The 20,441-nt window shown below is 38.2% G+C and overlaps 1 protein-coding gene across 5 annotated transcripts in view; it reads left to right on the forward strand.

Moving 5' to 3' along the window:
- LOC136043445 (uncharacterized) overlaps positions 1-20,441 on the forward strand; it is a 147,457-nt gene that overhangs the window by 14,952 nt on the left and 112,064 nt on the right. For 3 of the 5 annotated variants that reach the window (XM_065728364.1, XM_065728367.1, XM_065728363.1), the window contains exons 2-3: positions 2,793-2,843; positions 7,459-7,617. In XM_065728364.1, the coding sequence (XP_065584436.1) occupies positions 2,793-2,843; positions 7,459-7,617 (210 nt within the window). The remainder of the gene's footprint in view (positions 1-2,792; positions 2,844-7,458; positions 7,618-20,441) is intronic. The other 2 variants (XM_065728366.1, XM_065728365.1) reach the window with 1 other exon arrangement.

Consider the following 20,441-nt stretch of genomic DNA (forward strand, 5'->3'; position numbering starts at 1 on the left):
GTAATAATTTTTGTTCGTTTTAATGCTGCTCCTTAATTTCAGTAGAAAAAACTTTTCATATTGTTTTTTCATTGTTTTTTCAAATAATGCTAGCAAATCCTGCGCCCCCTTCATTGAAATTATCTTCCCCCATGGAAAGTTTCTCCATGGAAATATCCTCCCACGTAACCCCCCTCCTCAATCCCCCCTAAACCAAAAAATCCCCCTGAAAACGTCTGTACACTTCCCAGTAACCATTACTATATGTAAACACAGGTCAAAGTTTGTAACTTGCAGCCCCTCCCACGGGGACTGCAGGGGAGTAAGTCGTCCCTAAAGACATAGTTATTAGGTTATTCGACTATGGTGAATAAAATGGTTGTGTCAGAATTTTGATCCGGTGACTTTTGGGAAAAAATGAGCGTGGAAGGGGGCCTAGGCGCCCTCCAATTTTTGGTCACCTAAAAAGACACTAGAACTTTTAATTTCCGTTAGAATGAGCCCTCTCGCGACATTCTAGGACCACTCAGTCGATACGATCACCCCTGGGAAAAAAAACAACAACAAATAAACACGCATCCATGATCTGTCTTCTGGCAAAAAACGTGAAATTCCACATTTTTGTAGATAGGAGCTTGAAACTTGTACAACAGGGTTCTCTGATACGCTGAATCTAATGATGGGATTCGTTAAGATTCTATGACTTTTACGGGGTGTTTCCCCCTATTTTCTAAAATGAGGCAAATTTTCTCAGGCTTGTAACTTTTAATGGGTATAACTGATCTTGATGAAACTTATATATTTAAAATCAGCATTAAAATGCGATTTTTTTGATGTAACTATTGTAACTATTTCCGTTTTTTAGAGTTTCGGTTACTATTGAATAGGGTCGCACCTTACTACAGTTCGTTACCACGAACTGTTTGATAACACTGCTGTTTGTATGTTATATGATAGCACTAGCTGGTATTATATTAAATCAGGAGTTAAGCAGGTTTTTTTTGTATCCCACTTATATGGATCATTTTGTTAGACTTTGTCTTAAGGAGCACAGGAAAGGCAATGGGAGACCACAGAAACAAATGGGTAGGAAAAACTCTCCTGGACTTAGATTATGCCAATGATTTATGGATCCTAAATGAAATTTTGGGCAAATGAATGAACTTTTAGATGTTTTGTCAGTTAATGGTGGTAGAGCAGGTTTAAAAATTAATGTTAAGAATACTAAGTCACTAAGGCTAGGAATAAGTGAAGATGGAAAGGTGACGTAGGATAACAAAAAGATGGAAAAATAGGAAGATAAGTCTGCAAACCAATATTAGGATATGGGAAGCTACATTGATGACAGCGGTCAAATATGGCTCTGAAGCATAGGCGCTCCGGAATGCATATGAACATTTACGAGGTGTTTTCCAGAGAAATAGCCTACGGATTGTTCTGGGTACCCGGCTGACTGACCGTATTTCAAACTGTAGGCTGTACGAAAAGTGTAGTTCAATCTTGCTTTCTAAGGAGATAAATGAGATAAAGGGCCGCTAATGAGATAAAGTTTGAGATGACTAAGGTATGTTCTGGAGATGAAGGATTACAGATTGCCGAAGACTGTCCTTTTCGGCCAACCGTCTAGGGCTAAATGGAAAGCAGGTTGTCCGTGGTTGGCTTGGGAGGATGTAATAAAGAAAGATTTAAAGGAAATGGGAACCTCATGGGATGGTGTAAAGAGGGAATAGATTTGGATGGAGGAGGAGCGTGTGTAGCTTTGTTGGCCTCTGGTGACTTTGCTCTGCCTTGAGTTGTTAGTAGAAGCTGTAGTAGTAGCATTCATAGCAGGATGGATTTTCCTGTTAATGGGACTGATTGGCAACAAGTATTTTATTGTGATAAGTTGAACTGTGTTATCATAAATAGTAACTTTATTTTGTTGTCTTTTTGAGTACTTTTACTGGAATATCATTATAGCGCATGTACATTTTAGACTTGTGATGAAAAAAGAGTTTTAGCATATTTCCAATTTTTTCTTAAATGAGAAAGGTTTTGAATCTTATATGATAAACTTTAGAACCTAGCACAGATCACAACACAAATTTAAAATCTTGGGGAGGGATGAACACCCCAGAAGGATCTATTTGAGTTTTCTTCACCATGGTGTATATATGTTTTGCTAAAAAATGTGAATTTAAGTTCTATTTCAGTATGTGAAAGTGGTACATTCCATGTTTTTGGTGGTGTGAAATGAATTACATGAGAGGAAAACCTGATCTTCATAATAGCTTCCAAATTTCAGACGTTGTTGAGATGTTAAGTAAAATATTAACATTGGGGTATTGATCATATTTTTGGACAGGAAGATACAGCTGCCTTGTATTTGAATAAAATATCAGCTTGTTTGTATAATAGCTCATGAGTAATAAATGGCAATATAATACATTAAATTATAATTGACGAAAAATTTCAATTTGTTTTTGTTTAAGCAGTCTTATAAGGAAAAGTCGAGGTTATTTGACCTTTTTCTAAAACCAAAAAGTGTATCTCACAATTTATTTTTCTGAACATGAATTCTTTTGCTCCTAAAGTCCCTCCATAAGGTTTTGCTGATTTAATCCATTTTCAGGGGAATATTCCATTCATAGAAGGAAATCAGCCTGGGGAATTTTTGAACAAGATGCAACCAGTTATTAAAAATTGTTCTTGATGAAGGCTAAAAGAAAATTGGCTAAAAATCTTATTCTTGTTTTTTTTTTTTGAAATTGTTAATTAGTCTAAATATTTACTTCTTCAAGTTTCAACTTATCCAGTAATAATTTTTTTTTTAGGCCAGCATTCTCAATAACTGAAGAAAATGCAGTCCTTGAGACTTTGAAAAGGTAAGTTGAGACTAGGTTATGTTTCTTTGGTATCGTAGCAATTTTAGCTGCTGCAATACAAATATAATAGTCAAAAGTTGCTACAATTTGAGAATTCTTTGTCTATGGGGAACTGGTTTGATCCCAGGCGTAACCGGCTATTTTGTTTGGGATGGGGGTCAGTGGCGTGATTCTGTGAGCTCAGGCAGAGTTGACCCAGCTCTTAATGGGTACCTGGAGAAATCTGGGGAAGGTAAACAGGAAAGGTGTGCGAAAGCACAGGATGGTAGGCCCCTAACCCCCCATTGCACTTCTTGGCTGAATGGCCACAAAACGGAGATCAGCACCGCCGGTTTGAACCTTAAGGGTCTAATGTCATCTTACTTACTTACTACTACTACTACTAGCTACTTTAGTTGGATTATCCAATAGTGTTGGTGGAGCAACAGTTTGATATTATTTTTTTGCAATTGATTAAATAAATTAGTTATCGGTTTCTAGAACTTTTAAGATGGCGTATCTCAAGAAGAGCTGTTTCTTACAAAAATTAAATTCTTTCAAGGTTCCTAAATCCTGCTGTCTTCTTAAAACTAGCTTCATTTGTTATTCCCTGACACCGAAGGAGGAGTGTGAGTAGCTGTGTTCTCTCAGGGTGCTTGGTGCAGCAGTGAATTGTTAGTAGTTTCACATAACTATATATACTCTTAACGTTTTAGTCATGCTATAATATTTCAAAGATAGTTTATCTTCAATATATATATCTACGTTCTTAAATGTTAGAACGTCGACGCTAAAAAAAGATTTGTCTACTTCTCATTTTCAAGAAACGAATCAAGTGAGAAAAAAATTAACAAGAAAAATTTGCTTGGTTGGATAGACTATTGGTACGTATAACGTTACACGATTGTTTCAGAGCTCAGATTTTATAAACTTAGCCAATTTTATGCTCCAGAAAATTCCAGAAAAGTGTTGGGATTCTAGAAAAGTAATTCCAGAAAAGTATTGGGAAAATCGTAAAGATCAGAATTTTTTTGGGTCTCTGGCCGGAGTTTCAAGTTTCAAAATCTGTAGTTTAACAAATGATCTCAATATGATGTCTATATTTGATTGAATTTATACAACGAGAGGAATTTCATTGAAAAGAAACAATTTATTTCACATTCGTCTTCTTTGACTAGGATAAATGTTTGTGTATCTATTGCTGTCTGCAATGGCGCCAATTCACGAAAATTTAGGGGGAGGGGTAAAGATTTTTTTTCGATTTTTATGTGAACATAACAAAAAATATATTTTTCAAAATATGGATTTATTTATTTTTGGTCTTTTGAAATGAAATTACAAGAAATGCATCATCTAAATATTTACTAAAAACCCTTTTCATCTTTTCATTGAAAAAAAGAACAAGACCTAAGAGGTCATATGGCACTTGTGACGAGGCAAGAAGAGCTAAGAGCCAAGAGCTCATATGGCATGAGCTCTAAAAAAATTCCAAGAATCAATAGATTGATTTAAAAGGAAAATCAGAGGCTTAATGGAGCGAATCCAGTACGGTTACGTCAATCACGTTTCTAGGACATTTGCTTATTCTATCCACCAAGCTTTATCCCGATTCCTTCACTCTAAGCGTTTTCCAAGATTTCCGATTTCCCCTTCCAACTCCCCCCCAATGTCAACAGATCTGGTCGGAATTGGAAATAAGAGCTCTGAGACATGGATTCCTTCTAAATATCAAATTTCATCAAGATCCGGTCACCCGTTCTTAAGTTAAAAATACCTCAATTTTTCTATTTTTTCCAAATTAACACCCCCCAGCTCCTCCAAAGTGAACGGATCCGTTCCAATTATGCCAATCACGTATCTAGAACTTGTGCTTATTCTTCCCATTAAGTTTCATCCCGATCTCTCCACTCTAAGCGTTTTCCAAGATTTTTGTTTCCCTCCTCCAACCCCTATATCCCCTGACCCAATTCGAGTCGAAAATGGAGCATCTGAGACATAAGATCCTTCTATATATCAAGTTTCATTAAGATCCGATCACCTATTCGTAAGATAAAAATACCCCAATTTTCACGTTTTCCAAGAATTCCGGTTTCCCCCTCCAACTTCCCCCAATGTCACAGGATCTGGTCAGAATCTAAAATAAGAGCTTTAAAGCACAAGATCCTTCTAAATATCAAATTTCATTAAAATCTGGACAGCGGTTCGTAAGTTACAAATACCTCATTTTTCGAATTACCCCCCCCCCCCAATCTACCAAAGAGAGCAGATCTGGCCCGGTTATGTCAGTCACGTATCTTAGACTTGGTTTTATTCTTCCCATCCAGTTTCATCCTGATCTCTCCGCTTTAAGTATTTTCTAAGATTTCCGGCCCCCCAACTGCCCCCCCACCAATGACGCTGGATCCGGTTGAGATTTAAAATAAGAGATCTGAGTTACGAGGTCCTTCTAAATATGAAGTTTCATGAAGTTCCGATCACTCCTTGGTAAGTTAAAAATACGTCACTTTTCTAATTTTTCAGAATTAAACCTTCCCCCTCCCCAATAGAGCGAATCCGTTTCAATTATTTCAATCACGTATCTAAGACTTCTGCTTATTCTTCCTACCAAGTTTCATCCGATCCCTCCACTCTAAGTGTTTTCCAAGATATTAGGTTTCCCCCTCCCTACTCCCCCCCCCAATGTCACCAGATCCGGTCAGGATTTAAAATAAGAGCTCTGAGACACGATATTCTTCCAAACATCAAATTTCATTCAGATCTGATCAACCGTTCGTAATTACGTATACTTCATTTTTCTTTTTTTTCCGAATTAACCGGCCCCCCACTCCCCCCCCAGGTGATCAAATCGGGAAAATGGCTGATTCTAATTTAATCTGGTCCGGTCCCTGATACGCCTACCAAATTTCGTCGTCCTAGCTTACTTGGAAGTGCCTAAAGTAGCAAAACCGGGACCGACAGACAGACAGATAGACCGACAGAATTTGTGATTGCTATATATGTCACTTGGTTAATACCAAGTACCATAAAAACAACAAATGTATTCCCCCCTCCCCGTGGATTTCTTAAAACAAATCTACCTGAATGTCTATGAACTGACACCACTGGAATAGGCTGAGATAATGTAAAAGAATCTCGGCTCGAGACAAAACACGCACTTAATTAAAAATATTCTCAATTCTAAGCAGAATAGTGAGTTCAGGTATAATCGGACATTTTTTTTTTAGTTTCGGCATAGATTTGAAATTTACATCTTCTTTCCTATATTCAATGATTTTTTGCCGACAAGCGAATAAAACTGTAAAATTTATGAAGGGTTAAAGTTACCTTGATTGATTACCTTAAAATCATTTTCCGAGCTTTAATGTCGACTGATCATTATAAAGACAAAGTGCCTAGAAGCGAGCTATTCCAGACTGAGGACTAGCCATCATCGAGAGCTGTTAACAATTTGCGGCCGACTGCGAAATATGACTTACAAGACAGAAAAGTTTCACACCGGTTTTTCAACGAGCAAGTCAGTCAAAGCAAATTACACCACAGGAAATGTCCAAAGGGGCTGAATCGCTCAAGCGATATTTTTTAGAGTTGATTTTAAGGTTTTCCAAGCAGTCATGCTAGAATATTTTTAGGGATTGCCCTTTCCTGAAATTTAAAAAGAAAATTCTGCTCCATTTACACGAAAAAAATTTAATTCACACTCTTTGATGATGTAAGTTTCGTTAAAACTGATTATATCTATCTTCAGCTCAAAACATGAGAAGTTAAATGGTTTTTCTAAAACTCCTAGGAAAGCAGGTGTCGGCTTTTAGTTTTCTGTCATATATTTAGATCTCCTATCTCTACAGCTCTCCTAATCTCCTAAGCTCTCTGGATCTCCAATTTGTACAAGCTACGACAAGGCTGCCCAATCAATTGACAACGGCTCTCATATCATATTTAAATCGCCATTGAGTTTGCAGAATATGTAAGAATAAGGTAAAATTCAACATTTGTAAAAAACTACTTGTTGAGATTACTCTACATGAACTTGACGTTTATGCTGGAAATCAATTGCTAAATCCTGAGCCAGAGTTAAGTACGTTTCGCAATCTGATTCTATTACTAATTGGGTAATACAATTTTAACAAAATGTAAAAATCTGGAAAAAAAAATCTCAAAGAATCTCCAAGCTGTACAGGCTACAACAAGGCTGCCCAATCAATTTTTGATAGTTTTGCCACAAAAGCTGAAAAGTCGACCTGACAGGTGATCTTTAAGGGCGCCATATTAAGTTAAATTGACAATGGCTGTCATATCATATATAAATCGCCAGAGATTTTGTAGAGTATATAAGAATAAGGCAAAAATTTCCACATTCGTAAAAAACTACTTGTTGAGATTATTCTACATGAACTTGAATATTTATGCAGGAAATGAATTGCTAAATCCTGAGCCTGAGTTAAGTGCGTTTCGTAATCTGATTCGATTACTAATTGGGTAATACAATTTAACAAAAAGGATGAATCTGGAAGAAAAAAGAATTGCTTGAGAAAAGAGGAAACAACGAAATTATTCTGCTCCTCGGCATCTAATGAGTTTTTTGGTTCTTCTCGGACCCGTTTTTGCGTTGTGTTAAAAAAATATCTTTTATTTGCAGGCATTTAAGTGCTCTCCGACGGCCGAGTATCAACGTCCCACTTCCTAAAAACACACCTAAAGAAGAAAGAAGACAACGCCGTTGTCAACTCAAGGAAGAGATTTTGTCAAAGGAGGAACCAAATCACGAAGAATTGGAGTCCAAAAGAAAAGCATTAAGGTATTTTTCTTTACTATTTTACTATTAAGACCAAGTGAAATAGCAGTTAACATTTCTGAATCAGCTACAAATGGCAATTTTCTCCCTAGTCAGACTCTTTTAAAATGTAATTTAACTTTTGGTTACAATGGATCGTGGTTCGTTTTCTATAAGGTAGTGGCTACCGCTGCAACAATGATAGTACACACACCTCCAGTCATTGGGCCAACTGCGATATAGTCATTTTGGATTCAGAAAATGTCAATTAACAAGCTATGCTACGCATCACTTAGTTGGTAGTATTAATAATGCCTCACAAATTGAGAAGATTCCGAACGCAGTCTTTATTGATTTTAAAAAGGCGTTTAGTATGTTAGATTTGTGTTACTGTTACGTAGACTTAGGAATTTGGGTATTAGAAGTAATTATCTTCAGTCGTTTGTCATATTTACAAGGAAAGCCAACGCGAGTTGTGGTTAATAGTACTGCTGTAGCCCAAGCCAACTGTGTAGTCCCCACATCGTTCCGCTTTTGCAGAACTATTGTTTTTTGTGTATTCTGATGCTTAAATATTTTATCCCTTTGCTGAACAGAATTACGACGTTTTTTGACAACGCAGCGGACGACAGGAGAAGCGAGCTTAAATGACAGTGGAAGAGAGCCTAAATGATCTTACAATTCGTACAAATGATGGCTCTTTCAAGTTTGAGTAAATTTACTATTTTGGTTTCATGGTTTTAATATTAGTAAAAACAGTGATGACTTTTAGTTATATATCATATGTTAGATGTTCATGTAATTGTTAATTCTTCGAAAAATATTGCTTGCAGTGGTTTTCTAATTAATCAAGTTTGTTTCACGGGGTGCCTGGAATTTGTTGTTGTTGTAATTTGAATTGGAAGAAGCCTTGGGAAGCTATATTGTGTAAGGTTGCGGGGGCCTAGGTTTGCTTCGACGAAGCCAATTGTTCCCGGTGTCTGTGTATAAAAGATTATTCAAAGTATGATTATTCAAGTTTATATGCAATTTTGAAGTATACCACCTGATATCCTGCCCTGGTAAAACCGCAGAGAAATTCACTGCGGTAAAACTTGAATTCTCTGATGCTATGTCAAGAGCCGATACATTCAGATACAGTCTTAAAGTAGGATTACTTAAAGGAACGGTCTTAAACGTATTTACAAGTTCAAGGCGATTCCTCGTTGTTGTAAAATTGGCCGGTCGCCTGAGCATCTCCAGTCGTCTTGTTCCAGTGTAACACCAAAATATGCGCGATATGCCGGTTCCCATGTCTCAGATAGAGACTCGTCTTGCAAATTGTCACCTAAGTGTGCAAACTGTGGAGGCAATCATCGTTCGTTTAGCTTCACATGTCCTAAACTGAAAGCAATTTCAAGTCGCAATTAGCCAAAAACTTATGAGCCAGTCGTGTCTTTTAACATTCATGGGGCAAAAACAAGGATCTGACAATTGATGAACTTTACAGTAAGTTTGACATTGTATGCTTTCAGGAACATCTTTTGAGAGGAAAGAGTGTTAATTTCCTGCGCCGCAGTGCTAATCACTTTGCTTTCGCACGAAATGCTAGTTTAACTTCTGGAAGGCCTAAAGGGGCCTTAGCATGTATTACAAAACCAAAGATCAGCTTTTTGTCTCCGTCATGCTATTTTTCTGGCGAGCACTTTCTAGCTATAAGATTCGGCAAAACTGTTTTATTAATACATATATGCCTCATGATGAGAAGAATATGACTTATATGAAGAATATGGAATATGACTCTGAATAAATCCTCCAAAGCATGTGCAGGTTTGAAAACTCTCCTCCATAGAATAAGCAAGGATGGTTACGAATTTATTATTATTGGTGATACGAACACTGAAATAAGGCTTGATTCTATGCGTTCTATGAACCTTCTTGATAGTCTTCCTGATTATAGAGTAATTGCGAAAGATCTTTTTTCTCGTAGGTACATAATTCTGGCAGCCTATCGGATATTGATAATGTAATTTGTTGCCCTATATCGCATCTACAACAGTGCACGACCACGAAGATGAGAAGGATATTGATCACCTTCCACTATTGCTCTACTTTTCGATTAGAACAAATAGTACAGCCCAGGTAGATTCTCCTGCCTCTAAATAGTTTGCTTGGAGTAACTGGAAAAATGCTAATATGTTGCTATATATTTCAACCCTGGTCATACTCTTTGGCTCTTTAGATTTACCTTTTCATATACTCCAGCTAAGTGTTCGTTATACAAAAAGCAATTATGAACTGAATCAGTACTACAACCAAATTATGTGGTGACTAAAACGTGCTGAGGAGGTTGCCGTCCTCAGGAGCGAATGAGAAGAAGTATAAGGAAACCAATATGAATCTACAGGCATGGTAAAAAGCGCTTGATTGATTTTCGGCTAGTCATGACGGTGTAGAGGCGCTGAAACACCAAGAGCTGTACTATGATGACCAAAGATGGCAAAGTGATTGATCAAGCTATGGGATGATGATCAGACAATTGACAATCAAACATGACCTTTACTGTATTGGCTTGCAAATCACACGATACTGCAACATAAGCCAATTGGAAGTTCGCAAGGACCTGTAACATACGTAAAATCGCACGTTTAGTCCAAACAATCAAGAAAACGCTCAATATACCTTTTAACTAGTGTTTTTGGTGGTGACGCTTGAAAATTTGGCTACGTTCATCTGAAGACCCACCAAGAATTAGAAACGTACTTTTTTGACACTTGAACACTCCTCCCCCAACTTACACAAAGAACTACCAACCCTTCTCCATAATAGCTGAAGCTCTATTATATTAAACTGTACACAATTTTTTTAAGCTTCAATCGAATCATCTACTCATAAGAAGTTTTAAAATAAATGTCCATGTTGCCGTTTATTTTGTAGCTCTACCCGCACCTTTAGAAACGAATGCGCTACTGTACGGCATTGCTGCCTCTGTAACGGGGGTTCTATGTTAATATAGTTTTTCGGTAGTTATAAATAAATTGACTATCTCACATTTTTCAACCAACAACATTTTGGCCTTCTTTGGGCTAGAATTTTTGTTTTGCACCACAAATCGCTTTGCTGGGGAGACTTTTGGGCTAAAATAATTGTCTATGTTAACTGTTTATTTTAAACGACTACCTGCAACTTTAGAAACCAGTGCGCCACCGGTCGGTATTGCTGCCTCTGAAACTGGAGGCTCAATATACGTGTGGTTTTTTTGGTAATTGTATATCAATTAACTATCTCAGAATATTCTAGCAATAACTTTTTGACCTTCTTTTGGCTAGAATTGTTTTGCACCACATAATACTGAAAACGTCGCCTTGCCATGGGACAGTCTTTTTGGCTAAAATAAATGTCTATGTTAAGCGTTGTTTTGTAGGACTACCTGTTCCTTTAGAAACCAACACGCCACTGTACAGCATTACTGCCTCTGAAACAGGAGGCTCAATGTGCGTATAGTTTTTTAGCCCAATTCTACTCAATTGACTATCTCAAAGTTTTCACATATCAGCGTTTTGGCTTTCTTTTGGCAAGAATTGTTTTGCACAAACAAAATGACTGAAAACGCCGCTTTGGTAGGGTACAGTCATTTTGGCTAAAATAAATCTCTTATGTTAACCCTTATTTTTGTAGAACTACCCGCACCTTTAGAAACCAATCTGCCACTGTTAGGCATTGCTGCCGCTTAAACAGGAGGCTCTAGACGTGTATAGTTTTTTCAGTAATTCTAAATCAATTTACTATCTCAGAATTTCCACACAATAGCTTTTTGGCATTCTTTTGCCAAGAATCATTGTTTTGCATCACAAAATGCTGGAAAACGTCACTTTGCTGTGGGACAGTCTTTTTGGCCAAAATAAATATCTATGTTAATCGTCTACAAAATAACGGTTAACACATACACGTATTTTTGCATCACAAAATGCAAAAGAGCGAGGTGTTGAGGAGGGGACAACCCCTTTCATGTACGGAGTAATTTCTGTTCGTTTTAAGTTTTAAAGTCGCTCCTTAGTTGCAGTAAAAAAAAATGTTTTTTATTTAATTTCTGAAGGTTTTTGAATTAATACATGTTTTGATTTTAACTCACCGAACATGAATATTTAAAACACAATTTGCATATTAATATTTGTTTTGGCTAAATGGCTTCCTCATAGTTTTGATCGGACGATTTTGAAAAAAAGGGGTGGGGGAGGAGGCCTAGTTGCCCTCCGATTTTTGGTTACTTAAAAATACAACTAGAACTTTTTATTTTTTACGAACGTTTTTATTGGTAATAATTATACGTAACTTACGAATTAACTAACGTAGCGAATTTCTGTATTTGTATATTTTTATTACGTATATGAGGGGGTTAGCCCCCTCGTCAATACCTCGCTCTTTACACTAAAGTTTGAATTTCATCCCAATTCTTTGAGAATGACCCCTGAATCACAAAGGTCGTAGAATAAATAGTTGAAATTACAAAAAATACTTTGGTGTAAAGATCAAGGTATTGTGGATGAGACGTACCCCCTCATATGCATAATATTTTTTGTTCGTTTTAAGTTTTAATCCTGCTCCTTACTTCCAGTTGAAATTTTCTTTTTATATTTATTTTCTCATTGTTTTTTTTTTAATAATACTAGAAAATCCTGCGCCCCCTTCATGTAAATTCTCTTCCCTCATGATAAATTTCTCCATGGAAAGATCCTCCAATGTAACCCCCTCCTCCAACCCATCCCCACCCCAACTCGAAAAAGTCCCTCTAAAAACGTCTGTACACTCCTCTATAGCCATTACTATATGTAAACATAATTTCCTTTAGAATGAGCCCGTGACATTCTAGGACCACTGGGTCGATACGATCACCCCCGAAAAAAAACACGTATCTGTCTTATGGAAAAAAAACACAATGAAATTCCACATTTTTGTAGATAAGAGCTTGAAACTTCTGTAGCAGGGTTGTCAGATACGCTGAATCTGATGGTGTGGTTTTCGTTAAGATTCTATGACTTTAAGGGGGTGTTTCCCCCTCTTTTCCAAAATAAAGCAAATTTTCTCATGGATAAGACTAAACTTGATGAAACTTATATATTTAAAATCAGCATTAAAATTCGACTCTTTTAATGTAACTATTGGTATCAAAATTCCGTTTTTTAGAGTTTCGGTTACTATTGAACCGGGTCGCTCCTTACTACAGTTCGTTACCACGAACTGTTTGATGGCTTTGCATATTAATACCTCTCAGAACATCTCAGAAATAACTCTTAAATTGGTTCCAATTTATCTCTAATAACAACCCTCCTCCCCTTCTGGGATTGGTTGCTAGGTCTTTCCCGTTGGAATTGCTCGCTAGGGGTTGGGTCAGCCATTGAGTGTCACAGTCTTGATTGAGAGAAAATAACAACAAGAAAAAATATAGAATTAACTTATATGTCTTGTACCCCCATTTTCCTATATTTTGAGCAAACTTAGATCATTCTCTAAGAAAACATTTAAAGATTCTCTAAGAAGGAGAATTTTCCTATGTTTTGAACGATTTTTTATCATTCTCTAAGAACACATCTCTAGAAATTCTTAAAGAAGGACACTCCAAAATGTTAGGATCATATCGCTAAGAAGTGAAGAATCGCTTTGTCTGGGTTTATAATACCCTTCTAAAGCATTACTTAGCAAGCAAGTACACTTCAAACATAATGAAACTCTAATAATCGATTTTCTCCTCAGCATCTCAGTTAGATAGTCATAGAAAACACGTAATCAATAGCTTATTCATTCTAGTAAGCAGGACATGGGAATTTTCCGCGTGTGGAATTAGCTATTTCGTAGAATCTATTTCCTGAACCATAATGTTAGAAATAGGTTGCTGGTCCAGCTGTCTAGCGCGCAGTTCCATTGGATAGCAATGGCCCTTTTGAATCCTAATGGCTATAAAAATCATTATAATATGAAGGTTCCCTGAAAAAACGCCTTGAAAGAAAAAGAAATCCCGAAGAAAGAAAAAATCTCTTGAAGTATTGTGTAACACCGATGTATGTACCGTCATTACGCAACATCCGACGTGTGTGCTATCATTAATCAGCACACGCGTGTGCCCCCGTCACTACGTAACATCTTCGTGTAAGATCTCGTCACATCCCACATTTGTACAGTCATTACATAATACCTCACTTGTGCGCTGCCATTATGTGACATCTCACGTGTGTGCCGCCATTACTGAACACCCATGTATGCAGTGCCATTACCTAATACCCGCTTATGCACCGTCATTACGTAATACCCGCTTGTGCACCGTCATTACGTAACACCCACGTGTGTGTCGTGCTCAGTTGCAAGCTGGGGCTCCCGACGGGCCCCTGAAGTCTAGCATGTCACGCGAGAATCCGTCACTCCTGCATTGCATAGAAAGCATTCCCTGTGACGTAACAAGCAAACCCTATTATGTAGGTGTACAATATACTTGCTCCATAGTATTGTGGCAGTATTACTCTATATTATTGTGGCATAACGTCTTGAGGGACTAGTAGCTCTAATAATTTACCTTCTGAGTGTGCGTTTAAAATTATTGATAGGTCACTATAAACGAGGATAATACCAGCTATTAAAACTAGAATAAAACTATGGATTTATTTCGGCCGAGACCTCGGTTCAACCGTCTTCAGTAGAGAATAACAATGTAGAAAAAAGTGTTCTATTGTATAGGAGGAGGGGAAAATTTTGTCTTTTTTCAATGAAATACCGAACAAAGACACTCTCAATGAGAATACCTCCCTCACCAGAAAAACATTCAAAATTAATGGGAGGAAAGACCCCTGTCCCCCCTTAATTGACGCTAACGTGGTGTAAAAAAAAATCATAAAGAAGAAAAAGTGAGGATAATACCAGCCAGGAAAATTTGAAGAAAACTATGCACGTATTTCGGTAAGGCCCGCCACTCGATCGTCATCAGTGCAGATTAAACCAAGAAAAAAATAAGGTACAAGTCTACAAGACAATATAAAAAACCGAACCTTATAGTCAGAGCGCCAGATTCTGTATCGTGCACCCACCCATGCCGGAAGGTACAAAAATGCTGAGGACAGATCCTAGGGTAGTCGACCATGCTGAAAACGAATATCGTAGGGCACATGTTCGCCGTTGGGGTGTTTCTGAGATATAGGCCAAAAACGCAAAATTTAACCTATAACTAAGTGTGACGATTCAGGATTTTTTTTGCGACTCATTGGGTTGAGGAATCTGGCGTAATGTTATATCAATCGAAAGAAGAGATCTAGATCTACAAGAATTAGATTTTTAAATTAAAAAAAAAACACTATTTTTTTCTCTATTTACTGCAGTTTCAAATAAGTGCTGTAAAATTGAACAAATATCTCAAAGAAAGGCTAAAAACTCGAAATTTCTTCAAGGTAACAATTTTTTTTTCATATTCGAAAAGAAAGTGGATTCAATTCCGTACAATTTGAGCTAAAAACATATAAACTATTTTTATTTTTAAAAGGTCTGCGATTTTATTTTTGTAGTGTCACTGAAATGATCACTAACCGTATCGTGAAAAGGGACATAATATTTTTTTTTTCTTCAAAGGGTAGGAATACTTCAAACTTCCTAACTGTTTAAAATTTTTAACTTTTACTTAAAAATAAAAATAGGTTTAAAAAAAATTGTTGACTAAAAAAAGGTTTTTTTTTGTTTTGTTTTTTTTATAGAATAGACGAATATGTTTTCTGGTGTACTAAGGCGTCAGCAATTACCTTTTTGGGACCTGATTTGCCAATAATACGACTGAGCTATTTACTACATAAAAGAATTCTGCTTCACAGATGGATTCAGTCGGCGCATTGGAGTTGTCTTACTCGCCCTGCCCGTAAAATTGGGTAATAGTAACTGATTAGGGACCTGTTGTAATTAAAAGTAAAAGGTATCAAATAAAATTTTCACAAATATTCCTGATTTTCTTCTTTCTAAAATTCAGTTGGGGCAAGGTCAGACTCCTTGCATGCCCTCCTGGCTCCGTGGCAGGAGCATAAACTGCAGCATCCTTTCATTTCTGAGCAGCTACAGTCTGTCCTGCATCTTCTACTTTTGCATCTGCAGTAAGATTCCAGGCTTGATGCTTCTTTAGAGTTTGAGACGACCGCATCTACCCCCCCTTCAGCAATCTTCCCTCCAAGAAGAAGTGGATCTGGAATGCTCGGCCGAGCCTGTACTGACGACAAGATTATCCATGTAGCGAATATGGCTCTTCATATGCTTGGTTCGAAGGTATCGTCAGAAGGTGGAAGTCTTTTCACATCTTGTTTCTGGCACCGAATGTAAGCCCTTACACTGGCCAGTGAATTGAATCTGGCCTGTTTACCGTATTGTTTGCAATGACCAGGAATTTTGATAGGTCGTAAAATTCTCTAAACGCGTCGACTGAAAGCTTCCCTTCTGCATCCTTGATCTGATCCGTCACAGACACCATTTTTGAGGCAAAAGTTGGAGACACCGCGGTGTTTAAGAAAGAAGCTTTCCCGACGCCGAAGAAAAAGTTCGTTGTGTCACAACCTGGCAGAAAGTGCACGAACGGTAACATAACCTGCTCATCTTTGGACAAGTGGACTCCATCCGCCGGCTCGTGTACTGGGATAACGTAAGTTGGGAACTACAAGAAAAGTTCGCTCAGTCCTTCAGCTTGAAGCTCTTCAAAAAAATGAACACAGACTACTGCAACGTCTGTGTCGTTGGCATGCACGACGATGCCACGATGCTACAAGCGTAACGGCTAACGTACTTGGCATGTGTCATAAGGCGTTGGTCAGCCTCTTCGTGGCTGGAGGACAAGCATTCCTCGTAGTAACAGTGTTCTGGTAAAGTTGGACAGCAGCCACGCTTGACCAGAGACACTTTGAATATCTGCTTGAACCCACCTGAGAGAAAAAGGTTGAGGGCGTTCGGAAGCTGATCACTCATCTGCTCCCAGGTTTCATACAAAATTTCGAGGAGCCGGCTTTTAGACGCTGAGCTTGCAAGTACGGCATCCCATTCTTCAATTGTGCTAAGAGCGGAAATCTGGAGGTTTTTCCCTTTCCCTCGTCGGAGTGTGCATGCTGATTTTAGGGAGATCAACTCTCCGGTGTCCGTGAGCTTCCCAAACAGCCCGTTGTATCGATGTGCGACAATGTGGACTAAGGAATACCCACTGGAAGATAACTCAGCAATGACAGAAGCAATCTTTCTGCGAAGGATTTGACTGTTTCAAACCTGGCAGGCCGATATGACCTTATCTTGGACATTAGGTCAATGATGTGTACTGTAGCTGATGTTGTTTCTTTGGATTTCAAAGTGGCCAGCCAAGCTGAAAGTCCTCCTTTTTTTCTTAGCCAGTTCAACAGCACAGCTTTGTTCCCCGCCCTCATTTTTCAGCCAGAGGATGTCTTGTTTGATTGTTGTGGAATATGTTCAAAAGTGGATGGAGGGGAAGGAAGAATCTCTTTTGTGAGAATCATTACCGTAGGAAACGGCTTTCTCCTTTTCTTCGCCGTAGCTCAACTGAGCAGTAATGATTCTCTTCAAGGCTGTTACTTCAGAGCTCAGGAGATCGGTTTTAGGGACACCATTCACTTTCTGAGTTTTTCTCTCTGAAGGGAAAGTTCGGAGTACAACCTTTTTCACATCGTCTTTCCTGTTGCACAGAAAGTCCTCAACCACCTCTTTTCCTTTTGTGGCTACACAAGTAATATCAGAAACGATCTTCTCATCGTCCACAAGTTCTAACGTCACAATATCCACTAGGTCGTAGTCCACTCTGCTGAACGGATTGCCACATGTAGTGAAAATGTCTCGAACTCTATCTCGTGAAAGTTGTAATCGCGTCGTTGTCGACTGATTGTCTTCGAGATATTTCAATGTCTCTTTGGATACGTTGACTGCTTGCAGGAAACCATTGCTGATGACAGCGGAAATCGGCGAGGTAAGAATCCAAGCTTCAGTCTGTCTCTCATCCATTTGTTCTCCTATTATTCCGGCCGTCGTTGTTGCATCCCTGTTCACTGTACATTCCAGTATCTGATCGGAACAGGTGGCCGTAAACCTGGTGTGCGTTCTTTTCACTGCGAAGTATCCTTTCATGAGCCTTCTGTGTACATCAGGAAAGGTTTGTGGTAAACTTCGCATGTCATATAGGTACTGTATGAGACATCTGGTATACTAAGGATTGTCAGCCACCACCAAGTATGGCAACATCCGAGCAGTTGCGGTCAAATGAGACTCCCAGTCACAGTCTCGTTCAGCATGATTGAATTGCATCGCTATTTCAAGTATTTCCAAGAACTATCGCCAGAAAGCAAACGTGAGTGACGCATTTCGAAGGGTTTTGAAGGAATTCATTATGGGAGCCAAAGTGATTAAGGTATCGTTTGCCTCCTGAAGTGCAGTTCGCGCGTTAGCACCATTTGCCAATGAAGTCCTGAATAACTCAATGGCACTACCCAGCTGGTCCAGACAGGATAAGTCTTCTTGTGCTTTGGAGTAATATTCTTCCAAGGACTCCCAGTAGAGGGCTAGCAAGACCTCGTACAGGACTCCCAGTAGAGGGCTAGCAAGACCTCCTACAGTATAAAGTAGGCATTGATATCTTTGTAGTAGCCTTTCCCTTGAAATACCTTTTCGCATGTACCAGGTAGCAGCAGTTTTGCACTATAATCTCTTTGAGTCCGGAGCTCTCCATTATCTTACCAACTGCCTTGAGTTAGTTGAGCAGGAGGTGAAAGCCTCCCATCCGTAGGATTACGTTTTTGAAGTCATCAGGGTATTTACTTTTCACTCCCTGTGCTAGCTGATAAATGAAGAGATCGGATGTATCGTCACATCCGACAGCTTTACTTATCGCCGTGAACGTTCGCAGAGATTTTTCGACTGTTGTCTTTGGTTCTCTGATACACTGAATTTCATGGTGTGATATTCTCAGGATTGTAACTTTTTATAGGTAGGACTAAACTTGTTGAAACTTATTTATTTCAATTCAGCATACAAATGCGATTCTTTTGATGTAACTAATGGCATTAAAATTCTGTTTTTTTTTAGAGTTTCGGTTACTATTGAGCCGGTTCATTCCTTACTACAGTTCGTTGCCACGAACTGTTTGATCAAGTATTTTCTTCTTTTTTTGTCGATTTGTAAAAACACTGAAGAAGCCTTTCTTAAACGATGAATTTTTAATAACAAAAGGTTTTCAGCTCCATCAATTTCCTTTAAAATTTGCTAATAAACAGCCCTGTACCTTGCTCCAGTGCTAAGCTATTTGTGGAAAAAATTGAGGCCGTATATGAAGAATACCGTGGTTTCAGCCACTTTTTGTGATTTTTAAGCCAGTATATTATTGTGATTGTGATTATATATCAGTATGGGACTATATATACCAGTATGTATTGTGATAATAGCCCACCCTAAAGACATTGTTATGTGATTTTTGGACTATTGGTAACAAAATAGCTATCTCACATTTTCAATTTATTGCGTTTTGGGAAAAGAGGATGTGAGGGAGGCGGGCGAGTTGCTCTCCATCAAGCTTCACTCTTAAAAGGGATCTAGAACTATACATTTCAAATCAAATGAGCCTCTTCTAAAGTTCACCCGACCACCCCTTCAAAAAACCGTAATATACTTCTAGGGCATACCTTACAACCGTTACCCCAAACTTTGGGGTATTCTTTCCGCCCCAAGGGATTTATTGTGTAATCTTTGGACTATTTTTGAACAAGTGAATATTTCAAAATTTTTATCGGATGTATTCGTTAAGAATACAAAGTGGGCAGCTACCCCAAATCCAATGGACTTTTAAAAAGTGAACTATGATTTCCAATACAATGAGGCTCCTCCAGAGTTTATACGATTACTATTCCATTAAAAACCTCCTATGCCCTCAGGGCATAGTTTACAACCCTTGCGCTGAGGGCTGTGGGAAGGTTATCATTCTCAAAGACATAATTCTCAGACCTTTCAACTATGCTGAACAGAACAGCTATCTAAAAATTTTGATTAGAAATGTCTTGGGAATTGACGAGCTTGGGGAGGGGGACTTGTTGCCCTTCAATCAATTTTGACTATTTTAACAAGTAGTCATCTCAAAATTTCTGTCATATATATTTTGGAGAAATTCAAAGTGTGGCGGAAGGATTATCTTCCCTTGGATCACTTTGAATCTTAGAAAGGTCATTAGAACTTCTGATTACCAATCCAATGAACACGCTCCAAAGTTTTTACGACCAACCTTACTATAAGAAACTTTATATCCCCCCAGGACATAGCATACAGCTCTTGCTCTGAGGGCAGGTTGGGGGTAGGGAGGGGGGCTCATCTTCAAAAACATAATTTACGGACGTTTTAACTAAATTGAACAAAATGCATATCGCAAAATTTTGATTGGATATGTTTGGCGAAATATTGGGCTTGGGAGGGGGGTTTGTTGCCGTCCGATCACGTTCAGTAATTAAAAGGGTCAATAGCCCCTTCAGTTTCTATTCAAATGAGCATTTTTTTAAATTTCTACAACTAAAAAAGACCATCTAAAAATTTCTATCAGATGCATTTTGGGATAGTACGAGGTTTTGAGGTATCCACCCCCTGATCACTGATTCTCGAAAGAGCCTCAAAACTTTTTATAACCGATGCAATGGGCCCCCTCCAAAGCATATACGATCACCCTTTCTATATAAACCATATATACCCCCAGGGCATAACTTACAACCTTTGCCCTGAGAGCTCTAGGGGAGTATCTTCCTTAGAGACAGAATTTGTGGAACTTATAATTACGTTGAACAAAATGGCTGTCTCAAAATTTTTATTGGATGTCTTTGGGAAAATAT

This window comes from Artemia franciscana, unplaced genomic scaffold, assembly GCF_032884065.1.
Source record: "Artemia franciscana unplaced genomic scaffold, ASM3288406v1 Scaffold_601, whole genome shotgun sequence".
Classification (NCBI taxonomy): domain Eukaryota; kingdom Metazoa; phylum Arthropoda; class Branchiopoda; order Anostraca; family Artemiidae; genus Artemia; species Artemia franciscana.